This window comes from Palaemon carinicauda, chromosome 5, assembly GCF_036898095.1.
Source record: "Palaemon carinicauda isolate YSFRI2023 chromosome 5, ASM3689809v2, whole genome shotgun sequence".
NCBI lineage: Eukaryota > Metazoa > Arthropoda > Malacostraca > Decapoda > Palaemonidae > Palaemon > Palaemon carinicauda.
In genome coordinates, this window is record NC_090729.1 from 119,758,268 (window position 1) to 119,781,712 (window position 23,445).

General features: G+C 34.5%; 1 protein-coding gene across 2 annotated transcripts in view; it reads right to left on the minus strand.

Annotated features, from left to right (window-relative positions):
• Window positions 1-8,406: 8,406 nt before the first annotated feature.
• LOC137640540 (glutamate receptor ionotropic, kainate 5-like) overlaps window positions 8,407-23,445 on the minus strand; it is a 26,038-nt gene continuing 10,999 nt past the window's right edge. Inside the window, exons 2-6 of one of the 2 annotated variants that reach the window (XM_068373054.1) lie at window positions 15,964-16,109; window positions 15,173-15,271; window positions 13,435-13,601; window positions 11,538-11,664; window positions 8,407-9,954 (exon numbers count right to left, since the gene is read on the minus strand). In XM_068373054.1, coding sequence (XP_068229155.1) covers window positions 9,817-9,954; window positions 11,538-11,664; window positions 13,435-13,601; window positions 15,173-15,271; window positions 15,964-16,109 — 677 coding nt within the window. In that variant the 3' untranslated portion in view covers window positions 8,407-9,816. Of the gene's footprint in view, window positions 9,955-11,537; window positions 11,665-13,434; window positions 13,602-15,172; window positions 15,272-15,963; window positions 16,110-23,445 lie in introns of those variants that run through there. The other variant, XM_068373053.1, reaches the window with a different exon arrangement.

A 23,445-nucleotide genomic window follows, 5' to 3' on the forward strand; every position in this document is an offset into this window, starting at 1 on the left:
CTTATCGAAACTCTAATCTATGGGAAATTCTTTTAGGTTTGTTCTATACGATTATTGCCTATTTCAAGTAGCAACAACAACATACGTAATGATAATGATAATTATTATTGCTATAATCTGAGGAAACTTATTTCCATTGAAAATTTTGCAATTGTTTAAAAAATACTTTAGATTTGTTTATTGAGAGCATCTGTTGTCTTCATTCTTGAAAAGAACAATTGTGTATACACCAAACAAAACCAATAGTTTTAGATGCACTCCCCGGTCTTCATATACCCAATGCAGTACAGACAAGAGTGTAGCGATTCTAGCGAAGTAAATCTACTCAACAAAGTATACAAGATAACAAGCTTGTACGTACACAGATAAAAGCATTTCGTACCCTTGTTGTTATCATTTCTTTTAGAGAACATACTGAATAAGAGGAAGACGCTATTGATAAAACGTGCGCGCTATGTCTTTTGATCCTTACATTTATCTATTATAATTTTGTTGCTATTCTTAGAACATTTTATTTTTCATTTTTTTCCTTTCCTCACTGAGCTATTTTCCCTGTTGGGGCCCCTGGACTTATAGCATCCTGCTTTTCCAACTAGGGTTGTAGCTTAGCAAGTAATAATAATAATAATGATAATAATAATAATAATAATAATAATAATAATAATAATAATAATAATAATAATAATAATAATACTAAACGAAGGACGAAAATTTATTTACAAAAGGCAGTTACGATAGTTACCACATTGTCTCAAATCTGGCAGCTATGCCATTATCTACCTCCTATCTTCATTGGTATGAAGCCTAGAAGAAGATAAAGGAATTGTTCATTTTGATAACAATTAATTATAAAATGTTTATTTTAGGAGGGAGTGGCCTAGAAAATGAACTTGCATTATCGGATAAACCCCAGTCATGATAGACAGCAAGCCATTTAAAAATCAGTACTAAACATCCTTCTTTTCTTCTTGCTTTGATAATTTTAAAGGTACAGGGGCAAGCATAAATGAAAATCAAGCTTAATCTTTAAAGGAAAGTCTTACCCAAGACCCACTTACCATTTAAAGTACGATGAATCTTGTCACCAAAAGGATGCCTTAAAAGTCCCATCGATCCTCCCTCGTCATTACTATAAAAGGGATTCTTCAAGTCTACCCAACATTTGATGTCCAGAAGAACCAGTAATTACATTAAAATACACAATAACTAAGCAGTTAAATGCTAACTAAAGCCTTATCTTTGAAATATTTTCTGCTACTCTAGCAATTTACTTATAGACCTTATTGTATTCTCCCCATAGGAAACAATTGATGAATCAACTTTAATTCATACCGCTCAAAAATAAGTTAATCTTCATAAGGGTTTTCAGTAAAAAGGGATTTAGTAAACACAGTGGAGTATGTTGACATAGGATCTGTAATTTACAACTTGCAGATGACATCCTTATGTTAAGGTCACTAGAGTACTTACGACCGGGTACGAGGACGGCAAAGTCGAAGGGTAACTCATTTATCACCAAATGGCAACCTAATTGTTGCTGCCAACAAGGAATTTCTATTTCAGCACCAAAGAAAGTAACTTACATAACAGTTATGTTATAGCAACGATTGCCCTAGAGAATGAACCGATTCTAGACCCAGCACTAGTTTTGCACTTGCTTGAAGTTGATCTAGTATTCTAGTCAGTCGTTGCAACAGAATTTTTCCGAGCAAAGTCGACGAGACGTTTGCCATATTACTTTCGTCCTGTGGGTGGTTAGTGCCGTCAGTGCCCCTCACACAGTGCACTGTAGGCCTTACTTGAGAGAGAGAGAGAGAGAGAGAGAGAGAGAGAGAGAGAGAGAGAGAGAGAGAGAGAGAGAGAGAGAGAGTTTCGCTCTACTTACAGCAACATCATGTTGAATAACAAATGAGTTCCACATTGAAACTGGTCATAATAAATCAATCTGCGTTACATTTATTTATCCTTTAAGTATCCATGATTGATTATATCATGAGCAAGGAGTGTCATTATAAATCATAGATATTTTACAGTTTACACATTACAGGAAAATCTCATAACAAAAAGAGGCTTTGTTAGGTAAAATACATGTTAAAATCAAAGCTTCTAACCCGGATTTATGTTTTATATATACAGTATGTATACAAGCACACATACGTGCATATATATATATATTTATGTATATATATATATATACGTATATATATATATATATATATATATATATATATATATTTATTTATACACACACACACACATATATATATATATATATATATATATATATATATATATATATATATATATATATATATATATATATGTGTGTGTGTGTATAAATAAATAAATATATATATATATATATATATATATGTATATATATATATATATATATATATATATATATATATATATATATATTCATTTACACACACACACACACACACACACACACATATATATATATATATATATATATATATATATATATATATATATATATATATATATATATATATATATATATATATATATATATATATTAAATAAACCGTCAAATTAAGTGAAAATAGTGGGTTTAATTTTCAAGTATTTTTCCAACAGCAAATCATAAAACTAAGGAAACTTTTAAGGACAAAACTAGCGAGAAAATGCTTGTTACTCGTGGCATAACAATGGCTTATGAGAGAGCTAACAACAAGACTAAAATGCTAATTAATTTAGTGTTAAAGGTATATTGCAATGGCACCTCAGGTACTCGCGTGGATTTTTTGTTGAGGCTTTGAATATATTTTTCTTTTATTTCATTTTGATTTTTTCCTCCGCACAGTAGATGATAATTGTTTAGTCTTCAATGTTATCTTGTTTGAATAGAAGTTTCCCATTTCAGTTCTTTTCGCTTCACATAATGAGGAAATATAAATTTTTCGTTATCTACACACACACACACACACACACACACACACACATATATATATATATATATATATATATATATGTATATATATATATATATATATATATATATATATATATATATATATATATATATATATATATATATATATACAGGTACATATATACATATATGTGGACAATTTTTATGTGAATGGCTGAGTGGGAACTTAGTCCAGGAAAGTCTCCCTACGGCAATTACCCAAAGCTCAACAGGGGAGGATAATGAGCACTTACTCTCGGGACGCAAACGCCCTGCTAATACTTTACTGCCATAGTTCACTAACCTTTCACTCTAAAATACAAAAGGAGGCAATTTTACTGTCCAGAGGCCGGAGAACTCCACACGTTAATTTGGAAATTATTTATGGCCTACTCTAGCTTTGTCAGGGCTAGAGTCATCTCACTCTAAGGCTCTGTTTCGACTCCGTCCCAGTGACCCCAGTGAGATGCTGTACAGGTATCTTACGTTAATGCAATTAGAGACAATAAAAAAAAGGGGGAACAGTGGAGTATAAAAGTATAAAAGTATAAAGTAAAGTTAAATGGGGACCTTCACCTTCAAAGCACTAAGTAAAAGAGCGTACACTCGCTGATACCAACTTACCTGTTTAGAGTAGGTTACTCTCAACACCTTGGGTACTTCTGACCCGTCCCATAGTATAAATTAGCTAAATTCATATAATGTGGTTAAAGATACCAAAATGTGTAATCTATTCCAAATGATTTATTACAGAAAAAGGAATGGAAATAACTCGATGATTTTAACACAACAAAATTAAAAATTGGAAAAAATATCAGTAACTCAATTATAAGTTTTACATATGATAAAATGAATAAGTGAATTTACAACACAAAAAACTTGAAAACGTTAAACGGAATTAACACGTGGATTAAACCTCAAACAGAATAAATAAGTCAAAACATTCTGATCAACAATTTGTGCGGTAGGATGCTGTGAGGTCCCAACATGTGGTCAGTGACCTCAAGCAATTACCAAGATCAAAAAAATATGAATACATTAATTTCCATGCACGCAGCCCGAAAGATGTAATGCCAAAATAATACCTAAACTTAACTTATGAGAAATTGAAACTTATCTAAAGGGGGAATGGCCATTAGTTAAACTCACAAGATTTTTATATGTTGTGGGCGCCCGTGTCCTAAATGTGGCGGTCTTCAGTTTGCTCACTAGGCCTACAGCACTTATTCTGCAGAGTCAACGGCCCCCTCCAAGCTCTCCAACTAGCCCCCAAGACTGGAACCGACGTGCTGTAGAATTAGCAGCTATGCACTAACACTGGTCATCTGCTTGACCTCCTCTACGTTTCTTGGCTAGTTAAGGTATAAGGGGGCAGGCTAGTGATGGAGAGTGGGACACGAGGTTGACATTGGAGCCTGACTTGGCAGCTCCGTTTCGTACCGTGGCCTGTATGTTTGTGAGGTCGAGTTCAGGTCAGCTGCGTCCTCCTTCCTTCCCCCAAAAAAAGCATATCTTGGTGCGTAGGCCTACAGTCTTGAGGTGCCAACTCTCATTTAGGACAGGCTCAAAAATCTTGTGCCTTGTGAATTTCAAGCAACACACTTATTTAGAATACAAGGAGAAATCTTGCAACTCCAGGGGGCAAAAATAATCCTAATTCTAAACAATTGGCATACAGAATAAAAATGAAACTAAAAGGTAATTTAGCAAATCGGGCTCACGTGTGTGGACAACCATACCTCCTAGACTAGCAGACTTGAGTTGTAATTAAGAGATTTGAAATACTGTACCTAAACACTTACGGTAGAATAATGTATACAAAAAACACAAAAGTATTAATCTTGGGACACTCGTTTAAGAAAGACACATTACTCACATTTTTCCCTGCCGTGACGTCACGAACAATAACAAAGTCTACGTATAAACTATGAAGAAGAAGAGTAGTGAAGAAAATTCTTCACAATATATATATATATATATATATATATATATATATATATATATATATATATATATATATATATATATATATACATACATACATACATATATATGTGTATATATATATATATATATATATATATATATATATATATATATATATATATATATATATATGTGTGTGTGTGTGTGTGTGTGTATGTGTGTGTGTGCGTGTGTGTTCATATAAAAAATATCTAAAAATAAACCAAAATACGTACATAAGTAGCTAGACAAATACTGATAAAAAGTTTATCATTTTGAAGTGTTAAGCACAGAGTTTTACAATAAAAAAAAGTATTAGAAAGATTTACTTTAGAGTTGTTACCGTTCTTAAATATTTATTCTAATTGTTAATTACTTCTCTTATAATTTGTTTATTTCCTTTTCTCACTGGGTTATTTTCTCCGTTGGAGCCCTTGGGCTTATAGCATATTGCTTTTCTAACTAGGGTTGTAGCTTAGCAAGTAATAGTAATAGTAATGTTTGTTTTACCTACATAGTCTGTCAAACGGTTATCTAGTGCATGTGCAGAGTGGTCCTCCCTGTACAAACTTATACGGTAAACATTTTACATCAAATGGGACGACAGATTTAAGGGCTTTATTTGAGACTAAAATTTAATGCTTTAACTTGAAAAACTTCGGTGGCCACATCAGAATATAATCTTATTTAATGGGTAAGTTCATTATTCTTGATTTTGGCTTGAAACTTAAACCTTTGAAACTGTTGTAAGATTTTTCCCATTATCAAGAAGGCTATGCGTGGCAAAGAGGAAATGTATAAATCCCACATTATCTAATGTAGGATAAATTTGGCTCATAGGATTTGTAACAAAATCAATGTTCAGTTAATTTTGGTAGAACAATTTCGCACGGTAATATCTGTGCATAAATTCATCTATATGATTCAATAATTCACTGATGATATAGCAAGAATACAACGTTATTATCATATCATAACATATGTCAACATTATAAAAAGTTACGCATTGAGATTATAACATGAAATATTTAAAGAGTCACCCATAAAAATATCTCATAGAAAACTCTTCCACTTATATGATAATAGAAAACGAACGTTTGCAGTCGCAACAATGAACAGCACAGCTTATGTGTTGCTTTTGACAAATATGGCAACGCGAGGACTTTTGACGAGCACTTTGGCGTGATGTTTAATTGTGTTCGTGTGTGTGTGCTTTCTTTTATCAAATGCTTAAGAAAGGAAGGGATTGCCAGCCTTCATTCAAGGAAATTTTTGTTGGTGTAACTTAATTAACTTACGAATTCCTAGCAATTTTAGCTGGTTATAACGACGAAATACTACATACCCAATTGATATATGTGACGATATAGGCCTGGAACAAATCCCCTTCCCCACTACCACCTACCTGCACTAATCAGTAATGACGCAAAGAAGAAGTAGAAAAACACACCTGGTGTCACACCTACAGGGCAGGCACGTTTCACGGATCTATTGAGCAAACAAGAAGCGGCTGAATAGCAACTGAGGGTGAACAGCGCTTCATAAATGGGAGAGTTGCGTCTTGCCTCTACGGTTTTGAATAGAATTCCATTATCAAAAGAATTTCTTATATGTGATGCTGTGGCCGATGCCTCTGATGTGTATTATATTTTCATTTACTAGCTTTTGAACATGGAAATAAAACAAGTGGTGTTTATTTTAAAAAATTTCAAGATCTATAGTATGAGAATTAATGGTCAACGACAACAAAGTTCGCAATTCTCTCTCTCTCTCTCTCTCTCTCTCTCTCTCTCTCTCTCTCTCTCTCTCTCTCTCTCTCTCTCTCTCTCTCTCTTGCATTCTGTTTGTTTATGTGAAATTAACTTGGACATATGTACGGGTCTTATTCTTTTAAATTACTTAAGTGTAGGATCCATTACTGCCTTCAATTTGCTTATTTTATTTAACCTTTCTCGAATATTCACAACAGCAGTGAATGGACGAATAGAAAGATGGAAAAAAAATCTTGTTCTCTTTATTGGTGTTAAAGCTAATTCTCCAGTTTTGGGGGAATTTAACCAGGGGATTAACTAGAAAGGAAAGATAGGCATTTTGTATTTGTCAAAAGGATACAACATAGAGGAGTGTGCTCTGAGTATTGTGGAAGCGTGATATGCTTAGGATATATATATATATATATATATATATATATATATATATATATATATACATAAATGTATATGGATACACACAATATATATATATATATATATATATATATATATATATATATATATATATATATATATATATATATATATATATGTGCGTAAAAATCACAGGAAAACGTGATGCTCAGATGCAGAAGAACCACAGGGAAAATGAAAATACGGAATATACACTTAAGTCCTGACTAGTTTCGTGATACTTCCTCAGAGGACTGATCAGTCCTCTGAGGAAGTATCACGAAACTAGTCAGGACTTAAGTGTATATTCCGTATTTTCATTTTCCCCGTGGTTCTTCTGCATATATATATATATATATATATATATATATATATATATATATATATATATATATATACAATATATATACATATATATATACAGTATATACAGTATATATATATATATATATATATATATATATATATATATATATATATATATATATATATATATATATACTGTATATATAATGTATATAAATGCATATATCTATTCACACAAATATATATATATATATATATATATATATATATATATATATATATATATATATATACATATATATGTGTGTGTGTGTATGTGTGTATACATGCACACACACGTATGTATATATATATATATATATATATATATATATATATATATATATATATGTGTGTGTGTGTGTGTGTGTGTGTGTGTGTGTGTGTTCAGTTACCGTGTTCAACAGGGGTGGCTTCCTAAAAATAAGACAACGACTACAGACATATATTACTACTCAAACTACGGAAATGCAAATAACATCTAAAGCACTAGGTACTTCGTGCATTTATACAGTGTGCTCACCAGGAGTACATCGTACTCCTCTACACATACTGCATACAATCTATTTTACTATCTATATACTTCTTTTTCTTAACACCAAAAAACACACTATCATAGATCCCACTGCGAAAAGTATCATTGCATTCATAAATTTTCAGGAATGATTAGAATTTTCATGTTCCATCTCTCCATAAGTTTGAGGAATCCCAGGATCTTTCTACAGAGCTATAATGGGTGAGTTATACTCCTTCGATGCTCAGTCCTTCAGTGAACTCCGAGGTACTCCTTTGGACAACTCTTTCAGTGCCCACCCCTAGACTTACCTTTAATGAACACTTTCTTGGTACAGACTCGTCCCAATTTTTCTCACACAGCCATTGCTCCATGTTTCTCCAATCCTTCAGTGGATTTTCCTTGGCACTAAATTGCTCAGCTCACGCTTTTCAACAAGTATTCTGGGGGGGGGGGGGTTCTCTCCAATGGCAATTCCTTCAATGTGTCCTTTACAGTGTACTCATTCCTTCAGTATGTCCTTTAGAGTATACTCATTCCTTCAGTGTGTTCTTTACAGTGTACTCATTCCTTCAGTATGTCCTTTAGAGTATACTCATTCCTTCAGTGTGTCCTTTGCAGTGTACTCATTCCTTCAGTATGTCCTTTAGAGTATACTCATTCCTTCATCGTGTCCTTTATGGTGTACTCATTCCTTCATTGTGTCCTTTACATTGCAATCACTCCTTTAGTATGTCCTTTACAGTTGAATCAATCCTTCAGTATGTCCTTTACAGTGTACTAACTCCTTCAGTATGTCATTTACTGTGTACTCACTCCTTCAGTATGTCCTTTCCAGTGTACTCACTCCTTCAGTATATCCTTTACAGTGCACTCACTCCTTCAGTATGTACTTTACAATGTACTCACTCCTTCAATATGTCCTTTACAATGTACTCACTCCTTCAGTATGTCCTTTACAGTGTACTAACTCCTTCAGTATGTCCTTTACTGTGTACTCACTCCTTCAGTATGTCCTTTACAGTGTACTAACTCCTTCAGTATGTCCTTTATTGTGTACTCACTCCTTCAGTGTGTCCTTTCCAGTGTACTCACTCCTTCAGTATATCCTTTACAGTGCACTCACTCCTTCAGTATGTACTTTACAATGTACTCACTCCTTCAATATGTCCTTTACAATGTACTCACTCCTTCAGTATGTCCTTTACAGTGAACTAACTCCTTCAGTATGTCCTTTACTGTGTACTCACTCCTTCAGTATGTCCTTTCCAGTGTACTCACTCCTTCAGTATATCCTTTACAGTGCACTCACTCCTTCAGTATGTACTTTACAATGTACTCACTCCTTCAATATGTCCTTTACAGTGTACTAACTCCTTCAGTATGTCCTTTACTGTGTACTCACTCCTTCAGTATGTCCTTTCCAGTGTACTCACTCCTTCAGTATATCCTTTACAGTGCACTCACTCCTTCAGTATGTACTTTACAATGTACTCACTCCTTCAATATGTCCTTTACAATATACTCACTCCTTCAGTATGTCCTTTACAGTGTACTAACTCCTTCAGTATGTCCTTTACTGTGTACTCACTCCTTCAGTATGTCCTTTCCAGTGTACTCACTCCTTCAGTATATCCTTTACAGTGCACTCACTCCTTCAGTATGTACTTTACAATGTACTCACTCCTTCAATATGTCCTTTACAGTGCACTCACTCCTTCAGTATGTCTTTTACTGTGTACTCATTTTTTCAGTGTGTTCTTTATAGTGCACTCACTCCTTCAGTATGTCCTTTACACTTTCACTCCAGCACAATCCTGCTCAAGCGCACCGCTTCAGTGGGAACTCCAGAATGTTCTCCAGTGCACACTCCCTCCAAGCGGACAGTTTTAATTCACTCTCCCTCGGTGTGAATTCTTCAAGGCATTAGACCGAGCGCCTTTTCTCTTCTTAGGAGAGACGAGGACCTCGTAGCTAAAAGCCAGAGTTGCCAGAAAGTACCCGATGGGAATGATGTAGAAAGCAGCCTGGAAATAGAACCAGTTCTAGGGATGAATTATGTTTTATGGGCTGATTAAACGAGTTAAAAATTGCCCCAATAGTTATTTGGAAGAAAGAGAGATGGGTGGAACTGGTGTTCTAAATTTTTGAGTTTTTATGTGCAAAATATTTTCATAATTGCTTTATGGTAAGAAAAAGAACGAGTTATACTGATGCATTCTAAAGTGTAGGCTGACATAAGTCTTTTTAAAGTTTATATATGACATATCTGTTTTGATGTTGTTATTGTTTTTGAAATAATTGTTAATTTTTTTCTCATATCTTTTATTTCCTTATTTCATTTTCTCACTGGGCTATTTTTCCCTATTAGAGCCCTTGGGCTTACAGCATCTTGCTTTTCCAACTGCGATTGTAGTTTAGCTAATAATAATAATAATAATAATAATGATAATAATAATATAGGTTGGTTACCCATATGGACCTTATTCTTCCTAGTTATTTATATTGAAATAAAAGGAGCAAACGGTTCTAGTGTATTCTAGAGTGAGGGATAGTTGAACATGTATAAGAAAATTATCAGAATTGTTTAAATGGTATAAAAAAATCCCGCAGTTTAGTTTGTCCGTCATTTTATAGATTCTTAAACCTATATCAAAACTTCACGAGGCTATCTTACATTTTTAGAAAGAGAGAATTCATATTCTGGGTATCAGTGAACAAAAGCGAACGGATTATTATTATTATTATTATTATTATTATTATTATTATTAACAGCTATGCTACAACCCTAGTTGGAAAAGCAGGATGCTGCAAGCCCAAGGGCTCCAACAGGAAAAAATAGCCCGGCGAGGAAAAAAAGTAAGGAAATAGATAAACTACAAGAGAAATAATGAACAATTAAAATAACATTTTCAGAACAGTAACAATATTAAAAAAGACCTTTCATATATAAACTATAAAAAGACTTAAGTCAGCCTCTTCAACAAAAACATTCGCTGCAAGTTTGAACTTTTGAAGTTCCACCGATTCAACCACCTGATTAGGAAGATAGAAATCTGGTCTCTTGCTGTATGAGACGAGATTGGAACCAAAAAGCCACGAAGCAAGTTACACGAACATAAACACCATATTTAATTCTAGGAGAACACTCCAGAATCAACCCATTGTTCTCTATTCTTGGGTAGTGCCATAACCTCTTTACCATGGTCGTCCACTGTCTTGTGGTAGAGTTCTCTTTCTTGAGGGTACATTTGGGCACACTATTCTATCTTATTTCTCTTCCTCTGATATTTTTCTTTTTAAGTTTTTATGGTTCATATATGAAAGATCTATTTTAATGTTACTGTTACTAAAATATTTTATTTCATTTGTTCATTACTTTTATTGTAGTTTATTTATATCATTACTTCCATTCCTTACTGGGCTATTTTTCCCTGTTGGAGCCCTCAGGATTATAGTATCTTGCTTTTTCAACTAGGATTGTAGCTTAGCTAATAATAATAATAATAATAATAATAATAATGATAATAATAATAATAGTAATAATAATAATACCGTTATAAGACTCAATATTTATTACATTTTTGTCTTCTATAATACCGAGACTAACCTGAAGATGACGTAGGGAGATCGCTTTTGGCCCGACATCACCATCATGGACTTGGTTCTCTGTGTGTTTCCTAATTTCGTCTTCGAGCCATTTCGTGATGAGACCAGAAGCAACCATACGAGATAGCCTATAGAAAGAACAAATTTAAGAACAAAATAGAACATTGTTTATGTATAATATCCAAGAGATTTTGTAGATTTGAGAACAAAGCCATCGGAATATTATTGGGAGTTGAATGGCAGGACAAGATTAGAAATGAAACTATAAGAGAGATTATTGAAGTGCCCTTTGTGAATGAGATCATGGTGAAGGGTAGATGGAGATGGTTTGGGCATGCTCTTCGCATTCCCCAAAGACAGGTTAGTTCACCCAACTATCAGCTGGGCTCCACAAGGTACTAGAAGAGTTGGAAGACCCAGGTCTACAAGGCTGAGGACTATAAAGCGTGAAGTAGATGATGATGAATGAAGAAGTATTGATTTAAAAGCTCAAGATAGAGAGGACTGGCGAAATTTAACCGAGGCCCTTTGTGTCAATAGGCGTAGGAGGAGATGATGATGATGATAATTTTTTATGTTAATGTGTGCATAAAATCAAATGAAATAAATTAGACTCGGGGTCCAAATCCTAACTGGTTTCTGAAATGTTTATTTTTTGATATCTTTAAGATGTCTAAATTCACTGAGGTTTTAGAGAAAATGCACAGCTTATATATTTGAGTATCTCAAACGAGAAAATTTTAAGTGATTACTCGAGGATGAATCTCTATGATATATATATATATATATATATATATATATATATATATATATATATATATATATATATATATATATATATGTGTGTGTGTGTGTGTGTTTGTGTGTATTTTTCTGTTCTGTGTAGTCACTCACGGGAGCTTAAATAGATAAGGGAATTTGAAAGATTAGCATCTCAAGGGTCAACAAACAATAACTTGTATTTCCTTTACGGTTCTATACACTTTACTCTAAGCACATAAAATGGTATGGAGTTATAGACAATTTGGGAAGCCATACCGATAAAAAGAAAGTAATAGGTTAAAGAGTAGCCTAAGAGAATTCATTCTTAAAGCTGGTTACCTCATCCTAACATACATTGTGTCAATAAAACTTATCACTACTGTTGGAATTCCATCCTAAATAAATATGAATTAAGGGAACTTATTCCTACAACTAGTAACCATTCATAACTTCATTTGTATTGAAAAATAATTTCTAGTACTATAACCCCACACTAACGCCCTTTGCATTTAGGAAACCCATTCCTGCAACTAAAAGTTCACCCCAACATCCTTTGCATAAAGAAATCTCATTCATACAGTTACTAATGCCGTCTTAACGCCCTTTGCATTCATCTTAGTTATTATTTCCTCCTACGCCTATTAACGCCGAGGGCCTCGGATAGATTTCGCTAGTTGTCTCTATCTTGAGCTTTTAAATAGATTTTCTCCATTCGTCATCTCATACTTCACGCTTCATAGTCCTTAGCCATGTAGGCATGGGTCTTCCAACTCTTCTCTAGTACCTTGTGGAGCCCAGCTGAAAGTTTGGTGACCTAACCTGTCTTTAGGGAATACGAAGAGCATGCCCAAACCATCTCCATCTACCCTTCACCATGATCTCATCAACATTTGGCACTCGAGTAATCTTTCTTACAGTTTCATTTCTAATCCTGTCCTGGAATTCAACTCCCAATATTCTTCTGAAATTTTATTCTTAGACTGCACTTGGTAACTCTATCCTTTACGCCCTTGCATTAAGAGATAAAATTCTTACAGCTGGAACCCCATCCTAACTGCATATGCATTAAGGGAACGTATTCCTACAGCTAGTAACCCCATCCAGACGTTCTTTGTATTAAGATAACTCATTCTTACAGCTGGTCGAACTTAGGGATGAAGGGCGCTCCTCGGAAACACGAGATGCCGTAGAACTGAGGAGCAAAAGTCTCCTTTCCAAAATGGAAGCGTCTCTGTCCTCTCTGGGCTGCTCGAGTTCTGGACCCACTTAATCCGTTTAGGATGATGTATTTTTCTACCATAATCTGTGAAGAATAAATATCACTGAAATTTTGTCAAAAAATCTCATGATTGATTTCAGTGTTTCAAGATTACATAGGGTGGATAATAATAATAATAATAATAATAATAATAATAATAATAATAATAATAATAATAATAATAATAATAATACTATAAGTAAACTTGTCAAGATCGGTGCAATAGAGTATGGCTGTTACACATTTCGAGAGGTGCCAAGTGTGTCCTCTCGTCATCAGATAAATTCTGGCTAAGGGGTTGGTTAGCAGGGTCCTTATATAAACCGTAATTGGCACGTCACATGAGACGCTGGTCACTGATTGGTCCTCGTGGGTGGAGTCCGTATCTTGTCTGGAAAGGAGCTGCTCTACCACGGGCTGAGGCGCTCGTCAGGAGAGACTCCGTTGCAGTCAAGCTGATATTCCGCTCAAAATAGTCGGAGTTGGGTGGAGTCAGGGTTAAGGGAGGACCAGCCGCCAGAATGATGTGCTGATTGTCTGAGCAGGGCTCAAAGTCAGGTATGCTGTTCGGTCACCATCGTCATTATTATGAGGTTAATTGGAGGTTTTCCTGGATGAGCAGGGTTCCATGATCCTAAGCCTTCTGCCGTCAGAGGCACTGCCATTGATCTTTGTATTCATTATGATGTTCTCTCGAACCACATTCTTGTTGTGAGTGAAGAGCTGGTGGCTCCCTCTTCGACACGGCAGGATAATCTTTTGGAGTCTCATTGTTGTCATTTCAATGTAATAGCTAGGACATCCACGGACTGAGATTGATAGGAATAAACAGTGTTGGACCTCTTCAGAAAGTCCATCATGGGAGGTGCTGGATTGTTATTCATAATGATGGATCTGCTCTTCATGGTCTGATAGTAAAGTGACTGAACAGCCTTCCTGACTCTGAGCCTTATTCAGGCAGTGAATGAGGCTCTGAGAGCCCTGGCTGGGCCTACCAAAATCCTGACTTTACCCAACTCCGACAATTGTGTGTGGGATATGGGCCTGACTGTGATGAAGCCTCTCCTGGCGAGTGCCTCAGCCAATGAGATAACAGCTATCATCCTAGACCAGATATGGACTCCACCCACGAGGACCAATCAGTGACCAGCGGATGATGTGGCTAGCTAACCTTGGCGTATATAAGGACCCTATTCATTATACCCCAACAACAAATATGCCTTAGCCAAAATTTACCTATTGATGAGAGGAGACACTTGGCGTCCTCTTGTAGCTCATAGCAGTCATACTTTATTGTACCGATCTTGACAAGTTTACTTTTAATGCGATTACAGATTTTTTTTTTTTTATCCATTTTGCTCTCCCCTATTGACTAACATAGCATAGTTAATAGCAGAACGCAGTACTGACGAAAGAAGAAAAATACGAGCAATAGAAAAGCTCAACGGAAAAATTAATGCTACTTAGGCAGCGATTAGCTTCAATGAAACTAGCCTAGAAGAGGGTCTCCTCCCAAATAATAATAATAATAATAATAATAATAATAATAATAATAATAATAATAATAATAATAATAATAATACCAATAATAATTTAGATCAAAATATTTCACTTACCCTGTCAAATCCCTCTTCGGCGTATTTCAAAAAGCTCCTGGATCTATCTTTATGGTTCAGCAATGCATATGTCTGTGCATATACGTTTCCTCTCGATTCCTGTAGCAGGTTAGAATGTAGTTACTAAGATGAAAAAATAAGGCAATACTATGATCACAGAATGAAGAGATTGAAATGATAAGATGATATAATGGATAAGATTAGAAGCCAAGGTGATATGGTGGAAGTTAAGAGGAATTTCACCTTTTTTTTATGGCAAAATTTTTATGTGTACACTCACGGTTGAGGTACTTGTGTACTCTGTTAGAAATTTGTCGTAAAAACGGTAAAAATTCAGGAATAAATGTTGCCTGAAATTTACCGTATTAAAAACAGATATATTAACGTAAAGGAGTTATATTACGGCCATCGACCCGTAAAAGATAATAACGAAGCATGGTAAAATTACGGTCGCCTGTATTTTACTGAAATGCGGCTCAGAGAAATATATTTTTACGGAGAATTTCCTATTAAAATAAAATTTTTTTTTGACATTGTACCCTTGTTTCATTATACCATTTGGGACTAAATATCCACAGTTATCATACTCCCATTTTTATTATTATCATTATCACTTGCTAAGCTACAACCCTAGTTGGAAAAGCAGGATGCTATAAGCCTGAGGTCTCCAATAGGGTGAATAACCCGGTGAGGAAAGGAAATAAAGAAAAAGACAAGACAAGTTTAAGAAGAATATTAACATTAAAATAAATATTTCATTAGTCTCGATGGCTTAATTATATCTTTATTACCTTAAAGAGTTGATCGAAACTGGAATCTTCAATCAAGCCGATTGTAGAACCGGCTGCCACGGCTCTCGGGAGATCGACGAGAGAGTCAATCGGCTTCTCAAATGAAGGAGTTACTAAGGAAGCCGTTAGGATACCGGAATACTCGACTGTTAGGATTTTGAATGGAAAATGAGAAAAAGGATCAGTATTATTATTATTATTATTATTATTATTATTATTATTATTAGCTAAGCTATAACCATAGATGGAAAAGCAAGATGCTATAAGCCCAAGGGCTCCAACAGGCAAAAATAGCCCAGTGAGGAAATGGAACAAGGAAATATATAGACTCTATTATTATCATTATTATTATTATTATTATTATTACTATTATTATTATTAGCTAAGCTACAACACTAGTTGGAAAAGCAAGATGTTATAAGCCCAAGGGCTCCAACAGGGAAAAATAGCCCAGTGAGGAAAGGAAATACGGAAAGAAATAAACGATATGAGAAGTAATAGACAATTAAAATAAAGTATTTTAAAAGCAATAACAACATTAAAACAGACATTTCATACATAAACTATAAAAAGACTTATTTCAGCCTGTTCAACATCAAAGCATTTGCTCCAACTTTGAACTTTTGAAGTTCCACCGAATCAACTACCCGATTAGGAAGATCATTCCACAACTTTGTCACAGGTGGAATAAAACTTCTAGAATAATGTGTAGTATTGAACCTCATGATGGAGAAGGCCTGACTATCAGTACTAAAATCAGCATATTATTTACTTAACATATTTTCATGGAAATGTGACGACCCTCTTTTGAATAAAGCATTTATTAAACGTGAAATATATGATATCTGATTTTTCTTTTTAATTTGGACGTGCAAACTCTTACAAACTATCCATTTTCTGTAATTTAGCTTTTTTTTTTTTTTTTTTTTTTAAATTAGGCATCTCATGTTTCCTCTATAAGGGTGTATCTAAGTTTGTTTCCGATATGATAATGTGTATTTGCCAGCAAGAGAAATGTTGGGAATAACACTATGAGACAAAAAAAAAAAGAAAAAAGAAAAAAAAGTGCAACATGGATACGAGTCCGAACTAAAGTAGAGGGTAGGCTATTCTAACAGCATAAAAGAAAAAGAAATGGACATGGGCAGGAAATATAATGAGGATGACAGAAATTAGACATGGATACAAGAGCAAACTAAAGTACACTAAAGATATTACAGTCACCAACCCGTAAAATTTAATAACAAAGTAGGGTAAAAATTACGGTCGCTTGTATTTTACTGAAATACGGCTGAGAACAGTATATTTTTACGGAAAAATTCCGATTAAAATTATGGTTTTTTTAACAATGTAGAGGATATTCTAACAGCATGCAAAGGAAAGAAATGGACATAGCTAGGACATATGATGAGAATAACAGAAATTAGATGGACATTAAGAATAACAGAATGGTAAAGAGAAAGGGCCAGTAGAGAAAACGAGAATTTAAGGATGCATGTATGAATTTCCCACAGTTCCAAAGAGCTATGGAAAGAATAATTATTTGAATAACACTAAGAGACAGAAAAAGAGTAATATGGATACGAGTGTAAACTAAAGTAGAGGATATTTTAACAGCATGAAAGAAAAAGAAATGGACATGGAGAGGACATATGATGAGAATGACAGAAATTAGATGGACATTAAGAATAACAGACTGGGTACCTAGAGATTGTAAAAGAATCAGGGGAAAGAAGAGAGGAATGACGGACTATGAAAGTTTGCAGGTGTGGACTGGCACAGAAAGACTATAATGACCATAAGCAGGTTCAAGTGAAGGACATGTCTGAGGCCTTTGTTCTGCAGTGGACTGGTAACGGCTGATGATGACATAAATTTTATTAGACGGATGTATACAGGAAGCAGATATATCGCAGGCGTAAAGGGATTGTTGTGGCCTGATTGGTAACGTCTCTTCCTGGTGTTTGCCAGACCGGGGTTCGAGTCCCGCTCAGACTCGTTAGTGCCTTTAGTGTCTGCAACCTTACTATCCTTGTGAGCTAAGATTTGGGGGTTTGGGGGAACCTATAGGTCTATCTGCTGAGTAATAAGCAGACAATGATCCTAGCTTGGGTGGAGAGGGGGCTTGGGCGTTGATCATATAATATACGGTCAGTCTCTAGGGCATTGTCCTACTTGCTAGGGCAATGTCACTGTCCCTTGCCTCTGCCATTCATGAGCGACCTTTAAACCTTTAATGTGTAAAAAAAAATTAGTGCTTTTGGGTGAGTAAGAAAAAGAACAGAAAGCAAGATAAATGCAGTAAAATAGATATAATTTCTTATGGTTTTATGATGAAAAATTTTGAGTTTTATACAGGATAGGATCGCATTTAAACACAATTAGGTCAGAAAACGTGAAGGTTTATAAAATGAAAAGTAAATTCAAAGTTTAGAAGATTTTTTTAAAATGACTATCATGGACTATCATATAGAATACAGACACAATCACGCCATAAATGGAAAACTTATATGCATTACCTAACTATAAAAACAAAGAAACAGAATAAATAAGAAAGGAAAATATTGGTGTAAAATGATTGAAATTCTTTGCTCTACGGGTGAAAACTACATTAGTTCAAAAGGCAATAACATTAGAAAAATGTTTCCCAGAAAATAAGAAATAAGGGCAAACATCAAAAACACTACTTAGGCAAAAACCATTACTTTTTAACCTAGTTGAATACTATATTCCCTATCACTTCCTTAGCGAAAAATTGTCAACTCTTTATCGTTAACTTCCAAAGGGTTATTATGTAAAGGTAATCCTCCAAAAGCTGTTTCCGCACGTTCTATTATATACAATCGATTAGTTTTCTTTCAACAGAAAGCCTAAATCAAAATAGTATTAATATGCATGAAAAATTCTCCCTACCATCAAGGATGATCAGCTAGTAGCAAATTTGTTGAGAGAGAGAGAGAGGAGAGAGAGAGAGAGAGAGAGAGAGGAGAGAGAGAGAGAGAGAATTTCACAATTCACAGTATTTCAGTACTAAAACTGATTAAAGTATAAAAGTAACTATTACAACTCTTGACTAGATACATGTATTTAAATAGCACATGCTTTATACCTAATTCATTACATTAAAGCTATGATTTGTACAAAAAGAAAAAAAAAGAAAAAGAGACAAGATTTATGAAAAGTTAAAGATGTCTAGCTTCAGTATCATCTGAAGAGAAGCTTACCAGAACATCACGCAGGCAAGCCCAAGCTCCAACTGTAATGCCCATACACAACAGTAACCTCCCTAGAAAACTGTTTAAAACTCAATACCCTATGAACAAAAAAGCAAAGTTACCCTACAAATGAAAAAATGAAGTTTTGAATGTCTGGTTGTAAAATTCATAGAGTTCACGAAGTATGACGTAGGCCTACTATACATCTGTTATGTGATTTGGAGAATACCATTAAATATGTTAAATCTTTTAGAAAACGACGAATGTAAAAAAACAAGGCATATGGGCAAATGATACATATAAACAATCCCTTAAAGCATATAAATTCACGACAGTATTTTAGTAATAAAAGTCAGAGAGAGAGAGAGAGAGAGAGAGAGAGAGAGAGTGAGAGAGAGAGAGAGAGAGAGAGAGAGAGAGAGAGAGAGAATAATTTCACAATTAACAGTATTTCAGCAATACAACTCAGAGAGAGAGAGAGAGAGAGAGAGAGAGAGAGAGAGAGAGAGAGAGAGAGAGAGAGAGAGAGAGAGAGAGAGAGCCTTACCTTACCTTATTTTTTGTTTGGGTTCCCCCAGGTCCCTCAGTGTGAGGCACCTCGTATATCCACCAGAGAGTTGCTAATGCATCTTCCGGTGTATTTTGCATCTTCCAGTCTTGGATGGTCTGGGATGCATCTTAGGTATTTATCGAGCTTATTCTTAAACACATCTACGCTCACTCCTGATATGTTTCTTAGATGAGCTGGCAGCACATTAAATAGTCGCGGCATTATCGATGCTGGTGCGTAGTGGATTAATGTCCTGTGCGCCTTTCTCAGTTTACCTGGAATGCTTTTTGGCACTATTAATCTACCTCGGCTTGCTCTTTCTGATATTTTAAGCTCCATGATGTTTTCAGCAATTCCTTCTATTTGCTTCCATGCTTGTATTATCATGTAGCGTTCTCTTCTCCTTTCTAGACTGTATAGTTTTAAAAATTGCAGTCTTTCCCAGTAGTCAAGGTCCTTAACTTCTTCTATTCTTGCAGTATAGGACCTTTGTACACTCTCTATTTGCGCAATATCCTTTTGGTAGTGTGGGTACCATATCACATTGCAGTACTCGAGTGTACTACGCACATAAGTTTTGTAAAGTATAATCATGTGTTCAGCTTTCCTTGTTTTAAAGTGTCTGAATAACATTCCCATTTTTGCTTTACATTTAGCCAACAGTGTTGCTATTTGGTCGTTGCATAACATATTCCTATTTAAAATTACACCAAGGTCTTTAATTGCTTCCTTGTTTGTGATTGTCTCATTATTAGGTCCCTTGTATGCATACACCATTCCTTCTCTGTTTCCATAATTTATTGATTCTAATTTATCGGAGTTAAATACCATAATATTTATCTCCGCCCATTCATATATTTTGTTTAGATCTCTTTGTAGTGAGTTCCTATCTTCATCACAAGTAATTTCTCTACTTATTCTTGTGTCATCGGCGAAACTTCTCACTACGGAGTTTTCAACATCACAGTCTATGTCTGAGATCATAATAACAAATAGCAGTGCAGCTAATACCGTACCTTGTGGCACACCAGATATTACCTGGGCTTCATCTGATTTCTCGTCATTTGCAACCACTATCTGTTTTCTGTTTTGCAGGAATTCTTTTACCCATTTTCCTATCTTTCCCACAATATTATGCTTTCTCATTTTTTTCTCCAATATGTTATGGTCTACCTTGTCAAAGGCTTTTGCAAAATCTAGATAGATCACATCTGTGTCTTTTTCATTTATCATATTATTGTATATGTTTTCATAGTGTGCTATCAGTTGGGTCTGTGTACTTTTTCCAGGTACGAAACCGTGTTGACCCATATTAAACAAATTATTTTTGACCAAATGGTTCATTATTTTCTTTTTTATTACCCTCTCATACACTTTCATAATATGTGATGTTAGACTAACAGGTCTATAATTGCTTGCCTCTAGTCTTGATCCACTTTTGAAGATAGGGGTTATATAAGCTAATTTATGTTTAACATATATCTCGCTCATATCTACACTCTGTCTTAGCAGTATGCAAGCGGCTTCGCGATAGTGTTTGCAGTTTTTTTTTAACAAAATCGCTGGAACTCCATCTGGTCCGGCTGCCGATCCATTTCTAATTTCGTTTATAGCCGTGACAATATCTGCTTCATTAATATCTATATCCGTTTAGATATTCAACATTTTCTTCTCTCATTTCTGTTTCATTATTCTCATTCGCAATTCTTGGCGTGAACTCACTCTTATATTTTTCTGCTAATATGTTGCATATTTCCTTTTTTTCATTCGTTAGCCGTCCTTCAATTCTTAGAGGGCCTATTTTCTATTCTCCTTTTATTCATCTTTTTTTGCATAGGAGTAAAGTACTTTGGGGTTTTCTTTTTATATTTTGAAGTGTCCTTTCTTCTAAGTCCCTTTTTTTCATTTTCTTTCGACTGTATAATCTTCTTGTTCTGCATTTTCTATCTTACATTTTATTTCCCTCATTTTCCACACATTTTTTTCTTTTGCAAGATTTTTCTTCACTTTCTAATTTTCTGAAATAAGATCCTTCTGTCTCTTGGTATGCACGTCTTTTGTTTATTGTTTTTTTTTTCGGTACATATTTTTCAACAATTTTCTCCAGTATTTTGTACAGTATGTCCCGTATTTACCTGTATATTATCACTTATAAATACATTTTTCCATTCTTTATTCAGTTCTTCATTTATTTCTGACCATTTTATATTCTTACTGTAAAAATTATATTTTCCATATCCTTCCCAAAGTTTTGTGCTTTTATTAATTCTGTGATCGCTTGCTTTGGAATGAACTATCAATTTTATGACATTGTGGTCTGAAATTCCCGTGTTATACACTATTATTTCTTTAACATAATTCACCTCATTCACAAATACTAGATCTAGGACATTTTCCTTTCTTGTTGGAATGTGGTTTATTTGTTGCATATTATGTTCTAATAGCATATCTTGAAGCTTTTCAAATTGCCTCTTATCTGCTGCGCTACTATTACTCTCTTTTTTATATGTATACATACAACCACTTTCTTCTATCTGTTCTTTCCAATCCACGAAAGGAAAGTTAAAATCTCCGGATAGGAGTATATTCCAGTCTTTATGGTTTCTACATATATCATCTATTTTTTCTATTATTATGTCAAACTCCTTAGTATTTGGGGGTCTGTAAACTACAATATTCACTAGTTTTTCAAATTCAAATTCTACCGCAATCAATTCACATTCTGTGTTGCTGTATTTTTCACAGACTTTTCCTTGATTTATGTCTCTTCCATATATTGCGGTTCCCCCTTGATTCCTATTTTTTCTGTCTGATCTATAAGTTTGGAAACCCTTTATCTGGTCATCACTGCCAGTCTCTTGGGAATACCATGTTTCACTTATATTTAATATATCTATTTTTTTCAATTTGGGTTAGTTCTTCTAGGAACTCTATTTTCCTTTTTGAGTTACTCGTGACTAAACCCTATGCATTCATCACTATTATGGTTTGTGTTTCATTCCCATTATTTAATATTGGTAATAATATGGATTCTCCCATGCTTCCTTCCTGTTCTGATATGATGTTCTTTTCTTCATTTCTCGGAATTCTGCCATTAAAAAATCCAACTTTTCCATAATATTTGTTCTTTCGCCTTCATACTTATTTTTGTGTGTAAACCTGCAATTATCCCCATATCTGCACCAACCCCTGGCATTATATATGCATTCTTTGTAGTTGGGCTCTATTTGTGGAGATTTAGGTTGAAAGGCCTTTTTTGGTGCATAGTGCGGTATATACGCGGCCTGCTTTTTTGTTTCTTTTTTTGTTTCATTTTTGTTTTTCTTTTCAGTTTGCTGAGTTTTCTTACTCTCATTCATAGTTGCAGGATGCATATATCGACATTTTTTGTTGAAACTGCATCCTTTTCCTTCTTTTAGGGTTTTGCATATTTTTGGATGGAGATCTCTGCATTCGTCTCCATATCCGTCTAAATACGCACATTTACCATATATTTCATAATTATGGCATATCTTAGGATGCTTGTAGTAGCATCTTTCGCCAAATTTGCAATTCCCTCTTTTCAGCCTATTACAGACTATATCTTTCTTTTCTTTTTTTTCTTGTTCTTGCTCTTCCCTAAAAGTATGTAGGTCCGGGTAGAGTCTCTTGGGTCTATTATTTGTTTCCATCTGATAATTTATTTCTTCATAAGTATGTTGTTGGATGGCATCATAA